The sequence below is a fragment of the Phaethon lepturus genome, unplaced genomic scaffold (genome assembly GCF_000687285.1).
Source record: "Phaethon lepturus isolate BGI_N335 unplaced genomic scaffold, ASM68728v1 scaffold45317, whole genome shotgun sequence".
Taxonomy (NCBI): Eukaryota; Metazoa; Chordata; class Aves; order Phaethontiformes; family Phaethontidae; genus Phaethon; species Phaethon lepturus.
Genome location: NW_010553441.1, coordinates 3920 through 18078, shown reverse-complemented (window position 1 = coordinate 18078; position 14159 = coordinate 3920). Strand labels below are relative to the sequence as shown.

General features: G+C 43.5%; 1 protein-coding gene across 1 annotated transcript; it reads left to right on the top strand.

Annotated features, from left to right (window-relative positions):
* Positions 1–669: 669 nt before the first annotated feature.
* LOC104624226 (microtubule-associated protein RP/EB family member 2-like) lies at positions 670–13162 on the top strand (the record flags this gene model as incomplete). The annotated part of the gene is made up of 3 exons (XM_010291535.1): positions 670–809; positions 6707–6865; positions 12115–13162. Coding segments are annotated over 3 exons (371 nt in total), but the record flags the coding sequence as incomplete, so codon positions are not given.
* Positions 13163–14159: the final 997 nt, after the last annotated feature.

Sequence of the window (14159 nt, the reverse complement as noted above, 5' to 3'; positions counted from 1 at the left end):
GGGCGCCGGCGTGCCGCGGCGTTGTGAGAGCGGGTGTCTGCGCGCGCCCGCTGCTTGCCGGTTTTTAAGTTGCCCCGTATTCTGGCAGATGTGCAGTGCAAGTAATTAAAAGCAAATAGCGAAACCGAAGCGGATCAAAACTCATCTCTCCGTCACTATGGCAACTGGGAGTTCGCTGATGGATTTCATTCTGCGTGCTCTGCCTGAATTTCAATGGCCTTGTCTCAGGGACGGTTTACATGTGAAAATGAGGAAAACACAGGGTTTTTTTAGCTGAGCTTTTTCAAGCCTGTCTTTCTCCAGAGGAGTTGAAGATAGACCTGTATTGGACTATCTAAACATTGGGCTGGGGGAATGGTCTGTTAATAGCATATTTTTTAAAGCTGAAAGCTGCTGACAGCTAAGGGAACTTTATATTTGTAATTTTATGTTTATTTTAATTTCAGAGTTACTTCACTCTCAGTAGCAAACTCAAACTGCCAGGAAATGTGGGGTTTTTTTCCTTTCCCCCAGGTGTAGCAGCACCAGAACTTCCTCCACTGTCACCTTGAAGTAACAGAGAGAACGGCTGGCTGTAAAACAAATACTTTTGTTTCAGTACCAGGTTAATAGGAATGTATTTATTATGGGGATAAATCTCAATTATTATTTATTTATTGTACTTTTCAGGTGCTGCTAAATCCAGTCCGGCTTCTAAACCAGGATCAACACCTTCTCGCCCATCTTCAGCAAAAAAAGCTGCACCGAGCAGCTCAGCATCCAAATCAGATAAAGATTTGGAAACTCAAGTCATACAGCTCAGTGAACAGGTAAATTTGCTTTAGGCGTAAAATTAGATGCATTCATTGTCACAGGCAGGCATGAAATCTAATATTGCCCTCTGCTGAATGATGCCCTCCAGAATTATGAAGGGACAAAAGGCTGAAATAGCTCAGCTGGGAAGAAAGAAGTGATTTATTGTTAGAAATAACACCTGACAGAGATGACTGGTGTTCGCCAGTATTTTTAAAAGGTGATCTTAGGAATGTCAGGTAAGTCTTGCTGAAGTATGGTAATTTTATTAGATTTTGAAATGTATCTTTTATTTCACTTGGATAGGAAAAATCCCAATAGTGTCTTTGCTCTTGTGTACTACAAATTTCAAATAAATAATTTTAATGTGTCGTTGTTGAGAAAATAAGCCTGTTTGCAATACCAAGGTGTCAGAGACTTGCAGCTGAATCAAGATTAGCTCATTGTACTCCGCTTTCTGGAAGGAAGGTGTTAAGAAGGTAATATGCCTTTTTCATTTAAAAATGTGATCTACCTTGGGGAGAATAATTAGTTATATTATAAATAATGTTCTGCAATATAATTAATAAAGTTTCAGAATTTCTTTAATATTAGGAATGTAAGGGCTTAATTTTCAGTTATGCTGTGGAGCTTCTCCCTCATTACTGGACATACAAGAGTGTCTGCACTGGGCATGAATAAATAGCTGCATCTGGCTCAAGGCTGTGCTGTCAGAATGGTGTAAATGCCACTAGTATGAATGAGGGCTAATCCCTGTATTTCTTCTGGATGGGGGAAATGGAAAGGAAAAACCTCATATTTTAGAGCCTGAGCTGCCTGGCAGCTGCATTCAGGAAGAAGTTGTTATTCTGGATCAAGTATAATTTTCCACAATTACGCATTTCGTTTTCATACTTTCATTGACCTGAACAACAAAGATTTCAGGTTTGTTGGGGCACGGTTTGGAAATTCTTGGTTACTGTTATGTACTTAAGGTGGTGGACGGGTAGCCACATCCCAAACATCATGTACTGCAGATTCAGTGTGTAATTCTGAGCAGCAGAGAACACAACAGTTTCCACCAGCCTTACAAATGGGCCTTTTGATTGTTGCTGTAACAGAAAAGTTTTTAAATGTTGCACGAAGAATGGATGTATACTTTTTTTTTCTAATAGAATTTTTTTTTCTTTGAATCAATGTAAGAATGGAGTTCAAACATCAGCTGAATGCAACTTAAACCATTACATTTGTACTCAGAATGCAGGAAGAGTTGGTTGGGATCTGAGCAACATAAAAATATTTGATCTTTACTAAAATAGGCAGTCATGTCACATTCACTGCTAATGTATTCTTAGCAAGTTCCATGTGTGAAAACCTTAAGCTCTATATACAAATAACCCTGAGGGAAAACTGATTATTTCCGCCATCACAGAAGAGGAGAAGAAATGTTGAGGATTTGGAAAGTTGGTGTTTTAATAGCTAGTTTTTAAGAGACCTCTTCCAGCTAGGATGGTCTGGAAGGCTTTTTTTAATGCTGGAGCGTTTGGTATTTCATTTCCCACTAATGGTTACTTGTGCACCCCGGCATATAACTTAAGCCAAAAAAGTTATGCTGCAAGTATCTCTGAGCCAGGTTTTACTGATCCCCAGTCTGAAAATGCTGGAGGAGCCAAATTCCCCTTTTTTTACCATTCTCCAGCAGCCAGGGACATAAGGGCAGCAGCCACTTCTACTCCTTTTCTGTCTTGATTATGAGTAAGAAATGTTGAATGGTGTCTGTGGAAATCAAATGCTTACGTGGCTGTAACAGATTATTTTTTTTTCCCCAGCCCTTTCATGGATGGCAGCTAAGGGTGATTGAAACATCTGAACTTCCATGCAATCTGTAGAGGAAAAATTTAAGTAGTGGGGCTGTCCATACACTATATTTTACAACAAGGTTGCTTAATGAGCTATTTGCAATAATAGTAAGTCATCCATAATATTTGCTAGTTTAATGGCTCCCAACAATCTTAAAGTTTCTCTTAAAAGGGTCTTAGCTATTGCCTTGGTCTGTGCTAGTAAATTAAATACTTCCAAGGAACGTCACTGCGCACTGGAACTCGGTTACCCATAGCATTAAAATGCTTAAGCCGTCCCTGCTGTGGTTTTGGTCTGTGCCAGCTAGAACTCTCCCAAAGAGTTTGAGTGCAGTTGAGGAGACAGCACAGACCAGGGACCATTACATATGGAGAAGGGACCTTTATATATGGTGAAGGGTCCCAGGAACTGTTAACTGTATACTAGTATACACATAGTTTCTGAAAACAGCACTGTCTTGGCTGTGTGTCTACAATATATTTGATATTTGAAAAGTCATGTCAGTCAGGTGAAGTCCCCAGTGACTGGAGAAAGGGAAACATTGCACCCATCTTTAAAAAAGGTAGCGAGGAAGACCCTGGGACCTACCAACCCGTCAGCCTCACCTCTGTGCCTGGGAAGATCATGGAGCAGATCCTCCTAGAAGCTATGCTAAGGCACATGGAGGACAGGGAAGTGATTCAAGACAGCCAGCATGGCTTCACAAAGGGCAAGTCCTGCCTGACCAACCTAGTGGCCTTCTATGATGGAGTGACTGCATCAGTGGACAAGGGAAGAGTTATGGATGTCGTCTGTCTGGGCTTCTGTAAGGCCATTGACACGGTCCCCCACGACACCCTTCTCTCTGAATTGGAGAGATATGGATTTGATGGGTGGACTGCTGGGTGGATGAGGAATTGGTTGGACGATCGCATCTGGAGGATAGTGGTCAACAGCTCAATGTCCAGGTGGAGATCGGTGATGAGTGGTGTCCCTCAGGGGTCCGTACTGGGACCAGTACTGTTTAATATCTTCATCAGTGACATAGTGGGATCGAGTGCACCCTCAGCAAGTTTGCAGATGACACCAAGCTGAGTGGTGCAGTTGACAGGCCTGAGGGATGGGATGCCATCCAGAGGGACCTGGACAAGCTCGAGGAATGGGCCTGTGTGAACCTCATGAGGTTCAACAAAGCCAAGTGCAGGGTCCTGTACCTGGGTCAGGGCAACCCCCCTCAGGCTGGGGGATGAAGGGATTTGAGAGCAGCCCTGCCAAGAAGCACTTGGGGGTACTGGTGGATGAAAAGCTGGACATGAGCCAGCAACGAGTGCTTGCAGCCCAGAAAGCCAACAGTATCCTGGGCTGCATCAAAAGAAGTGTGGCCAGCAGGTCAAGGGAGGTGATTCTGCCCCTCTACTCCACTCTAGTGAGACCCCACATGAAATACTGCGTCCAACTCTGGAGCCCTCAGCACAGGAAAGACATGAACCTGTTGGAGCAGGTCCAGAGGAGGGCCACCAAAATGATCAGAGGGATCATGGAACACCTCTCCTATGAGGACAACCTGAGAGAGTTGGGGTTGTTCAGCCTGGAGAAGAGAAGGCTTCGGGGATACCTTATTGCAGCCTTCCAGTACTTAAAGGGGGATTATCAGAAAGATGAGGACAGACTCTTTAGCAGGGCCTGTAGTGATAAGACAAGGGGTAATGGTTTTAAACTAAAAGAGGGCAGATTTAGACTAGACATAAGGAAGAAATTTTTCACAATGATGATGGTGAAACCCTGGCCCAGGTTGCCCACAGAGGTGGTAGATGTCCCATCCCTGGAAACATTCAAGGTCAGGTGGACGGGGCTCTGAGCAACCTGATCTAGTTGGAGATGTCCCTGCTCATTGCAGGGGGATTGGACTAGGTGACCTCTAAAGGTCCCTTCCAACCCAAACTATTCTATGATTTTATATGTACTTAATCTCTGACCTGTGACAATAAGTATTGTCAGAGAAAAGATCCATTAGTGGGAACTGTTACCCTTGTAGACATTAGCTGGATTGCAGAGAGGTACTTCTGGTCCAGAAACAGAGCATGGGAGTTAATGACCACTGTTCCTCATACAAATAGAAGGAAAAAGTAGCATGTGGATGTGCTAATTACCTGAAGAAAAACAAATTAATGTGTCACAGCCACGTAACTGATATGTAACTGAAGAAAAGCATATCTGGTTTGGTTTTAACAGTGTTTACTGTATACTGTAGTTAGCTAACTGTGTACATATAGGCATAGTTTAATGATTCCGTTTCTTAAAATTGAGTGAATTTATAGGATGAAAACAGGAGAATGCCTGCATAGTAAATAGGTCGTAAGGGAAGATGGTCTGAGCTATTAGCTGCCAGTGTTTCAGCTGAAGTTCGTTGTTTTCCCAAGCTCTAGCAAGCACATAGCCAGAGATCTGGAAGCAGTTACGTTCATGTTCTGTCTGGATGCAGGCGTTGCTCTCAAGGAACATGCTGCTGCAGATCCAGAAGACACGTCTTAAATGAGAGGTCTTCATCTATAGACCAAAATGCTGTAAACTCTTGTTCCATTTTGCTATTCCTACTTTCATGAGTAGTTAATTTTAAGGTGACTGCTCATTGTATCAATCATAGATTCAAACTGTCACGGGAAGACTTGGGTGTCACACTTGGGCAACTGGTCAGAAATGGGTTAGTGCGTGAATGAGAAGCTCTGAGATCCTGCCCTGGTAACAGGTCACTTCTGCTGTCTGACACCTCTGAGAGTGCAAGCAAAGGTCAGAAAAAGGCTTTGCCAGCTCAGCAGTTATGGAAAAATGAACTGATAGGATTTAGCAGGCTGTCAAAGCATTGTTTGAACTCTGCTGGTATTTTCACTAGTGAAGGAAATAAATTAGCTTGCAGCAGAACTGGCAACGCAGAACTTTCTGTTAAAGTGTATCAGTTCACTGAAATGTACTCTGATGCGATTTAATTTATTTAGCATGTTTGACTTAGAAAATCATTTGTATAATTGCAGGCCTTAAAATGTGGATGCTAATTTGGCTGTAATTTGGATGTGATTGGGGTCAGTGTGTTTACTGTAGACGGCTTCATCTGTGATTATTTCTGTTGGTTTTTACACTGCTCTCCTCCGAATTTGAGAGCCACTTACACATTATCCTGATTGTGTATACCCCATTAGACAGTAGTTTATCTGCTAGGCTCCCACAAAATTGTTCTTTTTTAAATATATATGTGTGTGTGTGTGTATATGGGTGTATAAAAATACATTGCAGCATCTGTCATGATTTATATGAAGCCTAATCGTTAACAGCTATGTTGCCCATAAATGACTTGCAGCAGTCTTAGTGGTGATATTGAGGCTGACAGTATGGCTTGAAGACTCTTGTGGACGAGGTTGCAAAGAGAAAGATACTTGGCATTTGAGAGAATTTGTTGATAGAAACAGCACATCAAGCAGAGCAGCAAGTCCATGGTGCAGCCAGTCACGGCATCAGAGTGCTGAAACACAGGTCTCTAACAGTTTGGTAAGTGGGGAGGCAGAAAAGGAGAGGTGAAAAAACAATACGGCAGTACTCACGTTTGCAACTAGAGGACCTTTTAATTTCCTAACTAGACTGTTTCCCTTTGTGAGCTTTTCTGCTAGATCTGTGTATTTCTAAGCAAGGAGATATTGTAGGTTTCCCAACAACTACACGTTAATCTAGGCAAAATAATGCAACTACTGAACTGAAAGTTTTATTAATTACCATTACATGACACTTCTGTTAGGAGGCAAGTCTTAAGTAGCCCTGATTCCTGAACTGCTGCCTTGGATTTCAGTATGAAAGAGCAATGAGAAAATTGACCTTTACGGATCCAAGGTTAAGGTGTATCCAAAAGGTATAATGGGGAAGCCTGACTATTACTATTATGTATTGTATAAGGTTCAATCTAGCACTTCAGAAAAAAAAAGTGGCCTTCATCTTAAGCTATAAAATTGAAAATATATTTAAGATTGTTTAGCATGCATAATTTTAGACTGAGTTGTTTTGTTTGTAGTGCACCTCACAACTGATGCATCGCATGTTCATTTACATGCAGGTACATTCATTAAAACTTGCACTTGAAGGCGTGGAGAAGGAAAGGGATTTCTACTTTGGCAAATTAAGGGAGATTGAACTTCTCTGCCAGGAACACGGGGGAGAGAATAATGACCTTGTCAATCGGCTAATGGAAGTCCTTTACGCTTCAGAAGAACACGTAAGTTCAAGCTTAATGTCTTTTATTTAGACAAAACAGCTTAATTTCATAAAAATTCATTGGCATAGTATTGGGTCATATCCTGTATTTAGGTCAGCAGAACTGTAGCAGTTGGGATTTCCATACCTCCTCCCCCAAAAAAGAAGTTTGCATTTGCAAACAACAGACTTCTCAGCTTGGGGAATGGGATTCAGGACGCTGGTTACTTTTCACTTCTTCGGTGTAGGTTTTGTATTCTAGGTGTGCTGAAGGTGATCTGGAAGGGGAGGGTGTGTGTCACAATTTTAAATTGATTTCAGATGGTTCTCAGCCTTAGTTTTCTTTTTCCCTCTTCCGCCTTTCTGCATGTAGTCTTTTACTTGTGTTCTTTAGCATGTTGAAAATCACAGAAATTCTGACAGAGGTGCTGTTCAGTGTCTACAGCTGTGAAGCTTCTCTAGCCCGTGCGGCAGTGCTGTAATATGTACAGTGCAGGTTGCCAAATACATAATTATATCTGCAGAGGTAATGCTCTTTAGCATTTATTATCCTCTTGCTATAGGCAAAATTCTTCCTTGTGCAAACCCAATAATCCTCCATTACCAAAATTTCAGAAATGTATTGTCTGCAAGATTAAGCAAGAATCTCATTGCATCTTAGACTTAGCTCTGTAGACACTGAACAAAGCAAGAAGCTGCAAAGGGTGCTGGTTAAATTCCTCAGATACATTCAGGGATAATGATTCAGTGGAGCTTTAGCTGCACTGCTCCCATTCATGCTAACGAAATCCCTGTATGCACTGTACTGACAATTGACCCTTCAGTCTCCAGTGGACGATGGCTTCGGCTCCGGTGCGCATATAAGCATCCGCTTAATCTCCCAGCAGCACTGTGGTGCCGTAGGGTGTCTTCTACCCGTTCCCAGAAAGCTGCTGCAGTGCTGACGTCAAATTTGCTATCAAAAGCAGTGCCGAAGCAACTGCTAACTCCCGCGCTTTCCTAAAAAAGACTAGTAGAGCATAAACGAAAGTTAGGTGCGTAGAGGGACACGAGCTTGCCGCAGACAGGGGCCACTGCTCAGATGAGGAGTGACAGGGGAAAGAGGATTTGTTCATTGGTGCAGGGAGGAGAGGAAAAGGAGGAGGAAACCATTATTTTCACAGGAATAAACAGTAAGACAAATTTGCCAGGCACGTGATAACAGGCTAAAAGATTTACGTATACATAGCGGTCGGAGAAAATATCTCCTGGATTCAAGAACAGTGATTTACTTATAAAGTAAAGCCAGAAAAATCCCTCTTCTCCCTGTACCCCTACCACATCTTGGCTTAAACAGCAAGTGATTGCCCGCCAAGGAATGCGTTTGTTACTTCTCTTTCTGCAGTTTTCCTTACTGGCAGAACACATGACAAAATGTTCTACTTCAGTCCACACACCAGTGTTTTACCTGCTTCCTCCCTCCAATCCGGTCTCTGTTGAAGGGCTCATCCGTGCCTGCGCACACACTACGTACGGCATCTGTGCCTTTATCCAAAGAGTACCTGCATCTGAAGGCCGGGTGTGTCACTTCAGCTCCCCGGAGAAGAATACAGAGGCCATTCCCCATGCAAATTTTTTTGTACCTTTTAGTGGGAGACTTGGTCTCCTCATCTTCCGGGGTGCGTCTCCTTCCGGGCTTAGCAGATGGACTGTAATTTGCTGAGGGAAGACCCCAATGCATTAGCACTAAACCAAAGACTGTCGTTCCCTTGCTGATGCAGATCCTGCCTACTTTTTGTTTTCGGGCTTTGCTGTTTCATTGCCCTGCTTTGTCCTTCAGTTCTGTTTTTTTATCTAATGAATTTGTCCCAAGTTCAATTCTATGTCTTGCAGCATTTTGCAGGTTAATCCCTTGGTAACAGCAGTTTGGATTTCCCAATCCTCAGATGGGAAATAGCCCCAATTCCCCAACCACAGGCAACTCCAGCATTCCTAGTTTCTTGCTAATGAGTTCATCGTAAATCCAGCTTAGATCGGTGTTTTTAATCTCTGTTTCAGAGCATCTCAAGTATACAGAGGCAAAGTGGGAGGAAAAAAAGGATTACATTAATTTTCAGGATTTGTGTCATTTATAAATGACGCTGTGGCCATGAGGCTTTCCTTCAGGAAAGGGGTGTGCAGTGATGCAGCTCGCACATACTGCACAAGTGACCCCTGACCAAAGCCTTGTGCTTGAATATTGTGACTAAGATTTGTTTTCAGTTCACACTTCCAATAACTGTTTGATAACAATCTCCAACTCTTCCTTCCTAGCTGTAATTTGACAGGCCATCTACTGTATTGAACACGGCATAGAGTTCACGTCCTATTTTTCATACCAAATGTTTCTATTCAGAAGAGGCAAGTCTACCTTTATACTTAATTTTCTGTTAAGAAACTCTGCTTAGTTTAATCCTCCTAAAACAAAAAATAAGAAAAAAAGTCTGGACAGCACTTTAAGTGGCCACATCTCCCAGTAGCTCATAGGTCCCCCGTGAGCATTGCAGGCTGTCAGGTGAATTCTGTGTAGAATGATTCAGAATGCAAGTATGGAGTTTATATAAAAAGCATTCTCCAGGGATTTTTATCAGGTTTGTGTCATGGTGGAGAAGGGGTGTTAATTATTTTTTCAGAATTCCAAGTCACAGTGTAGTTTCAACCATGTCACTTCATAAGCTTCTGTTTTGTTAAATTCAGTAAAGGCTAAATTTTTAAGACATTATGATGATGATGATGATGATGATGATGATGATGATGTCTTGATTTTGGTGAGTTTGAGTCTTACAGCACAAATATCAACCCACTGGGTTCCTTGTCTTCTCCCTTTTCTATTCCCTGTTATGGTTCTGTTTTAAACCATGTTTTGCTGATGCAAAAAGGATGTTGTATCATTTAACATTTGGCTGATCAGTCTGTAATCCTTTGTAACTTTTAATTATAAATTGGTCATTTGTAATCCTACTTCTTCATCAAAAACATCAAAGCTGGCAGAGAATGGTGTTAAAAAAAGGATACATTTGGGTGGTGGGGAGAAGTGGACCCTACCATTCATGCTGTGGCTGCTATAGGCAGCATTGAGACCTCGGAGAGGACGTAAAGCATTTGGTCATAGGGTCTTAGAGTAGGAGAGCTTCAGACTGATGAACCAGAAGAAGCTGTGTCTAGTTATGAAACCCAGAGCCATGTAGGTCTTGGCATAAAGCAACAAACGCAGGAAAACTTTTGCTTTCCTACATCGGCTGTTCTGGTTCAGCTCATGCAGGGGTTTGGTGAATTGCTCACATTTGATCTATCAGTTGCTCAGCTCAAGTTTCCAAAGCAATTGCTTGAAATGCAGTCGGTTTTGCATCTTTCTGCTCTAGCAGCTACTACAGCTGCTGCTGCTTTTGGAAAAGGCACCCCCACCACCACCACCACCACCAGCAGCTGGATTTTGTAAAGTCTAGCTCTTCAGTCCACAGGCACACCTGAACGGTTTGAGGCAGGTGGATCAAATGTCAAAAGAGAGCACCTCTCATTGTGGGAGACAGATGACCATGGTGGTGTAATCCCAGCCAGAAATAAATGCTCTAAACAGACCTTCCACCACTTTCCTTATGAGGGGGTGCTACTCTAGGAGATTTCGCGGTCCCAAGGTAACTGGGCACAGTGATTCTTGTCTTCTGCATTTCGTGTATTCATACAAGCTGTGCACACTGAGACGCACGTGTCCAAGTCTCAGAGCAACTTCTGAGGTAGGCAGATAAGATTGACCGTTTCCATCAAAGGTAAGCCTGGCAAGAGAGGAGCCACCACTCCTCAGAGCTGCAGAGTAGCTTCCCAAGCCATACCCTGCGGTTTTTCCTATCATATGCATGAAAAGATCGCATGTACGTGACCTATAAAGTCTGCATGAGTGGGCTTTCTAATGGGTGTATCTCATAAACTCTGCGTAGACAGAGCCTATGGAACAGGTGCATTCCAGAGCAGGTCACCTCAACACATAAAGGGGGTCAGGACAGATGGGGTTAAGGGAACACATCTCGCTGCGGCTGGACGCGCCGCAGTTTTCTCACCCCGTGAGGCAGGGTCATGTTCTCGCAGTTGTCAGCTTCTCTCTCTGAAACTCCTGGTCCCTGCAAGTCTTGCACTTCGCAGAAGATGCGATTTTTACATACTACGCAAAAAGCTGTTTTGACATGATGTACCTACCGTATGTAATCAGGGCATCGCTCCCCTCAGGGGGCCATAAGAATCTCAGAATCATTAAGGTTGGAAAAGACCTTTACTATCATCAAGTCTAACCATCAACCCAACACCACCATGCCCATAAGCTGCTCTGAACTATTCTGTGAAAATTCAAATTATGGCCTCCCTTTTCTTTTAAATTTTTGCCTCAAATTTGAAAACTTAGCAATATCAATTTGTTAAAGCTTGTTGTTCAAGCCGCTTGCTTCTAACAAAAATTGCTGGGAGGCAAGCAAGTTCTGCCGAGGCACCGCATCAGGGATGCTGCGTTTTGAGTGGCAACTCGGTGTCTTGGAAAAGCGTTTTCCTTCGGAGCCGCCGACAGCAGAGCACCGCTAATGCGGGGCAGAGACTAGATGTGGGGGATTTCTTTCAGCGAAGCGTGCTCTGGAAAGATGGAAGCCGCTTGAGAGGAAAGCTGTAAATGCAGCTGCACTTAATGGGAGTGCAGGACTAATGCTCTAAGAGTCAGCCAGACTTTTTGAGCTCTGATAACATCCAGCTTTGAACTCTGGTCTAGTATGGGTATGTTATTTTGGGACAGTAGTAAGTGACCTCAAAAAGGAGGCGGAGTTTAATTTTTAAAGCAGGTGATAGCAAAAGTGTCTTGTCCATTTAGTGATATAAACTTAGAGTGAAGAATGTGTGAAAACTACAGCAGACACGTTCAGAAATCCTTGGACAAGCTTAAAATGGGAGGACATCAGGATGCTGTGATCATCTAACTGTTGAACATCTCACTATCTAGGTATTCAAAATGTTCACTCGTCGGAACAGTTAATAGTGATGTTGAAAACTGACACTTTTTCTGGGGAAGTATCAGTACTACATATGCATTGATTAAAAGCAAAGTAAATACATTTTATTGTAGTATTACAAGATGCTGCTTTTCCCAGGTAACAGCCCATTTTGTACTTATGTGCATGAAAATTAGCAGCTTTAGGCTATGGCCAGAACCATGGGGTGAGATTACATGGGGAATGCTTTCTGCTGAAGAACGTTTTTGGGGTCTTTTTCTCCCTGCAGGAGGGCCACACAGAAGAGCATGAAGGTGAAGAGCAAGTCCATGAACAGCCCCAGCAGCAGGAGGAGTACTGACTCACCCAGCGTCTCTGACAATTTTCGTTTTGTGTGAGAACTTTCTTCTGGAGAATGGAACATGTGCGGCCTCAAACTTGAAATCAGTTCACTCCCAGTCTGCCATTAACATTTATGTACCATAGTGAGTGCCAGCCAACCACTGCATTCTGTACCCATACTTTGCCAAGGTGCATTTGCAGACGTCTTCTTTCGGTGTATCTTCCCAAGAGGTTGTAGGGCTACATCACCTACTGTACATCACTGCAACTTCACCACTTGGCTGCTTGAGATTTGTTCTGCTCTTTTAAAAAAATATATATATTTATTTTTTTTTCTTTTTCGTCTTAAGTATGATACACTTGTAACTTGTTCTAACATATTTATATTGGCATTTTGTGTGGCAAGAAGTACCGTACCACTAGCTGTGTCTCTCACTTTGTGGTGCTTTCGCGTTTTTTAGTACATCTTCCTTGGGGCATAAATTCGGTCGAACAATTGGAATAAAGGGATACAGTGGAAGTCATACTCAAGCCATAACGATGAGGTGTGTTGTGGAGGAAAATGCTCCTGTTGCTCACGTTTATTCCTTTCCTGCCTTTACAAAATGGAAGGCAGAGCATCTGTTTCACTAGGAGAAATTTAAGTCCCTGTGTTAGAAAGCTTGTTAGAAAGCTGCATGGTATGTTTTTTGGCTTATTTCTGGAGGAACAGACATCCACTTAAGTTTTTTGAAAACCCTCCCAGTTTCCTGACTAGTCAATAGACATTTCCCAGCTTTTCTTCCTTCCTGAGGAATCCAGTCCCAGCCTCCAGCTGCAGCTCTGCAGAGGAGAGCTCAGTGCTAATGGAGGAGAGAAATCTCCTAGACACAAGCGTAGCTGCAGGACACGATCTCTGCCGTCGTACTTGGCTTCCCACCCCTCAGAAGAGGACAAAGTAGGCCAGCCATTTCTTTTCACTATCCTTCCCTCCCTCTGCTGCCCCGGCCGTACAAATCTGGAAGACAGAAAATTTCCTCTCTAGTGCAAGACATGGGGGGGAAAAACAGCAACAGCACTAGCCCTGAACCCCCAGAATCTCCCTTTAAGTGGGTGGTGGACACCTCGCAGGGGGTGAGGCTGCTTCCGAAGCGCGGAGAGGCGGCGAGGAGTCCTTCTGGAGAGAGAGCACACACCAGAGGGGGCCCAGCTGACCGAGGGGCGCAGACGGTTCTGCGCTTGGCTGACCTTCCTCGGGTGAGGCCGGCGCGGCGCAGAACCGTGTCAGCCCTGGAGACACCTGCGGTGAGAGCCTTCCCTTCCAGTGCGCTCCCACTGCCCCTTCTAAACAGCGGTATTTTATAAACAGAGGAATCTTGAAGTATATAAAACATTCCTTATTTTCCTTGTAAAACTGCGCATTGTAGTCTCCCTGAATATTTAATGCTTGGTATTCTCGATCTCTCACTTGATTTTTCTTAATTATGGATTGTTACGCTGATTCAGCAGGTACATGGAAGTCCCGTCCCATTCAGCAGTCACTGAAAAACTCTAAAGCCTATTGAACAGCTAAATTATCCTACACTTTAGGAGTCTGTGAAGGTCTAAGCTCCCCGCTCACACTTCCGCGGAAAGGTTTTCAATTAATCGGCCCCCAGCACACGCACCTGCGCGCGCAGTTTTCCGTTCCTAATCGATCTTATGGGGCTCTTAGTTACAGGCGAGCGAGCTCCTGTTGTGTTGCACCAGAGACAATATATAAAATACTGTTAAGCATTAGAACGGGTGTTTCCAGTTCCTTGATGGCTCCCCCGGCTCAGCAGAAGAGTTTCTGGACCTTGTGGGCTGAAGGTCTCCCAGCCCTGCCTCCAGCACTGACCGCGCGTCCTACCTGGTGACGAAGTGGAAGTACTGCAGCCCGCAGGCAGCGCTTCCCTTTCCCCGTTCCATTGCTTACAGATAAGGTCTGGTTTATAAAAGTGTGTATATTTCAAAACGAGTATTTCTGAGAAT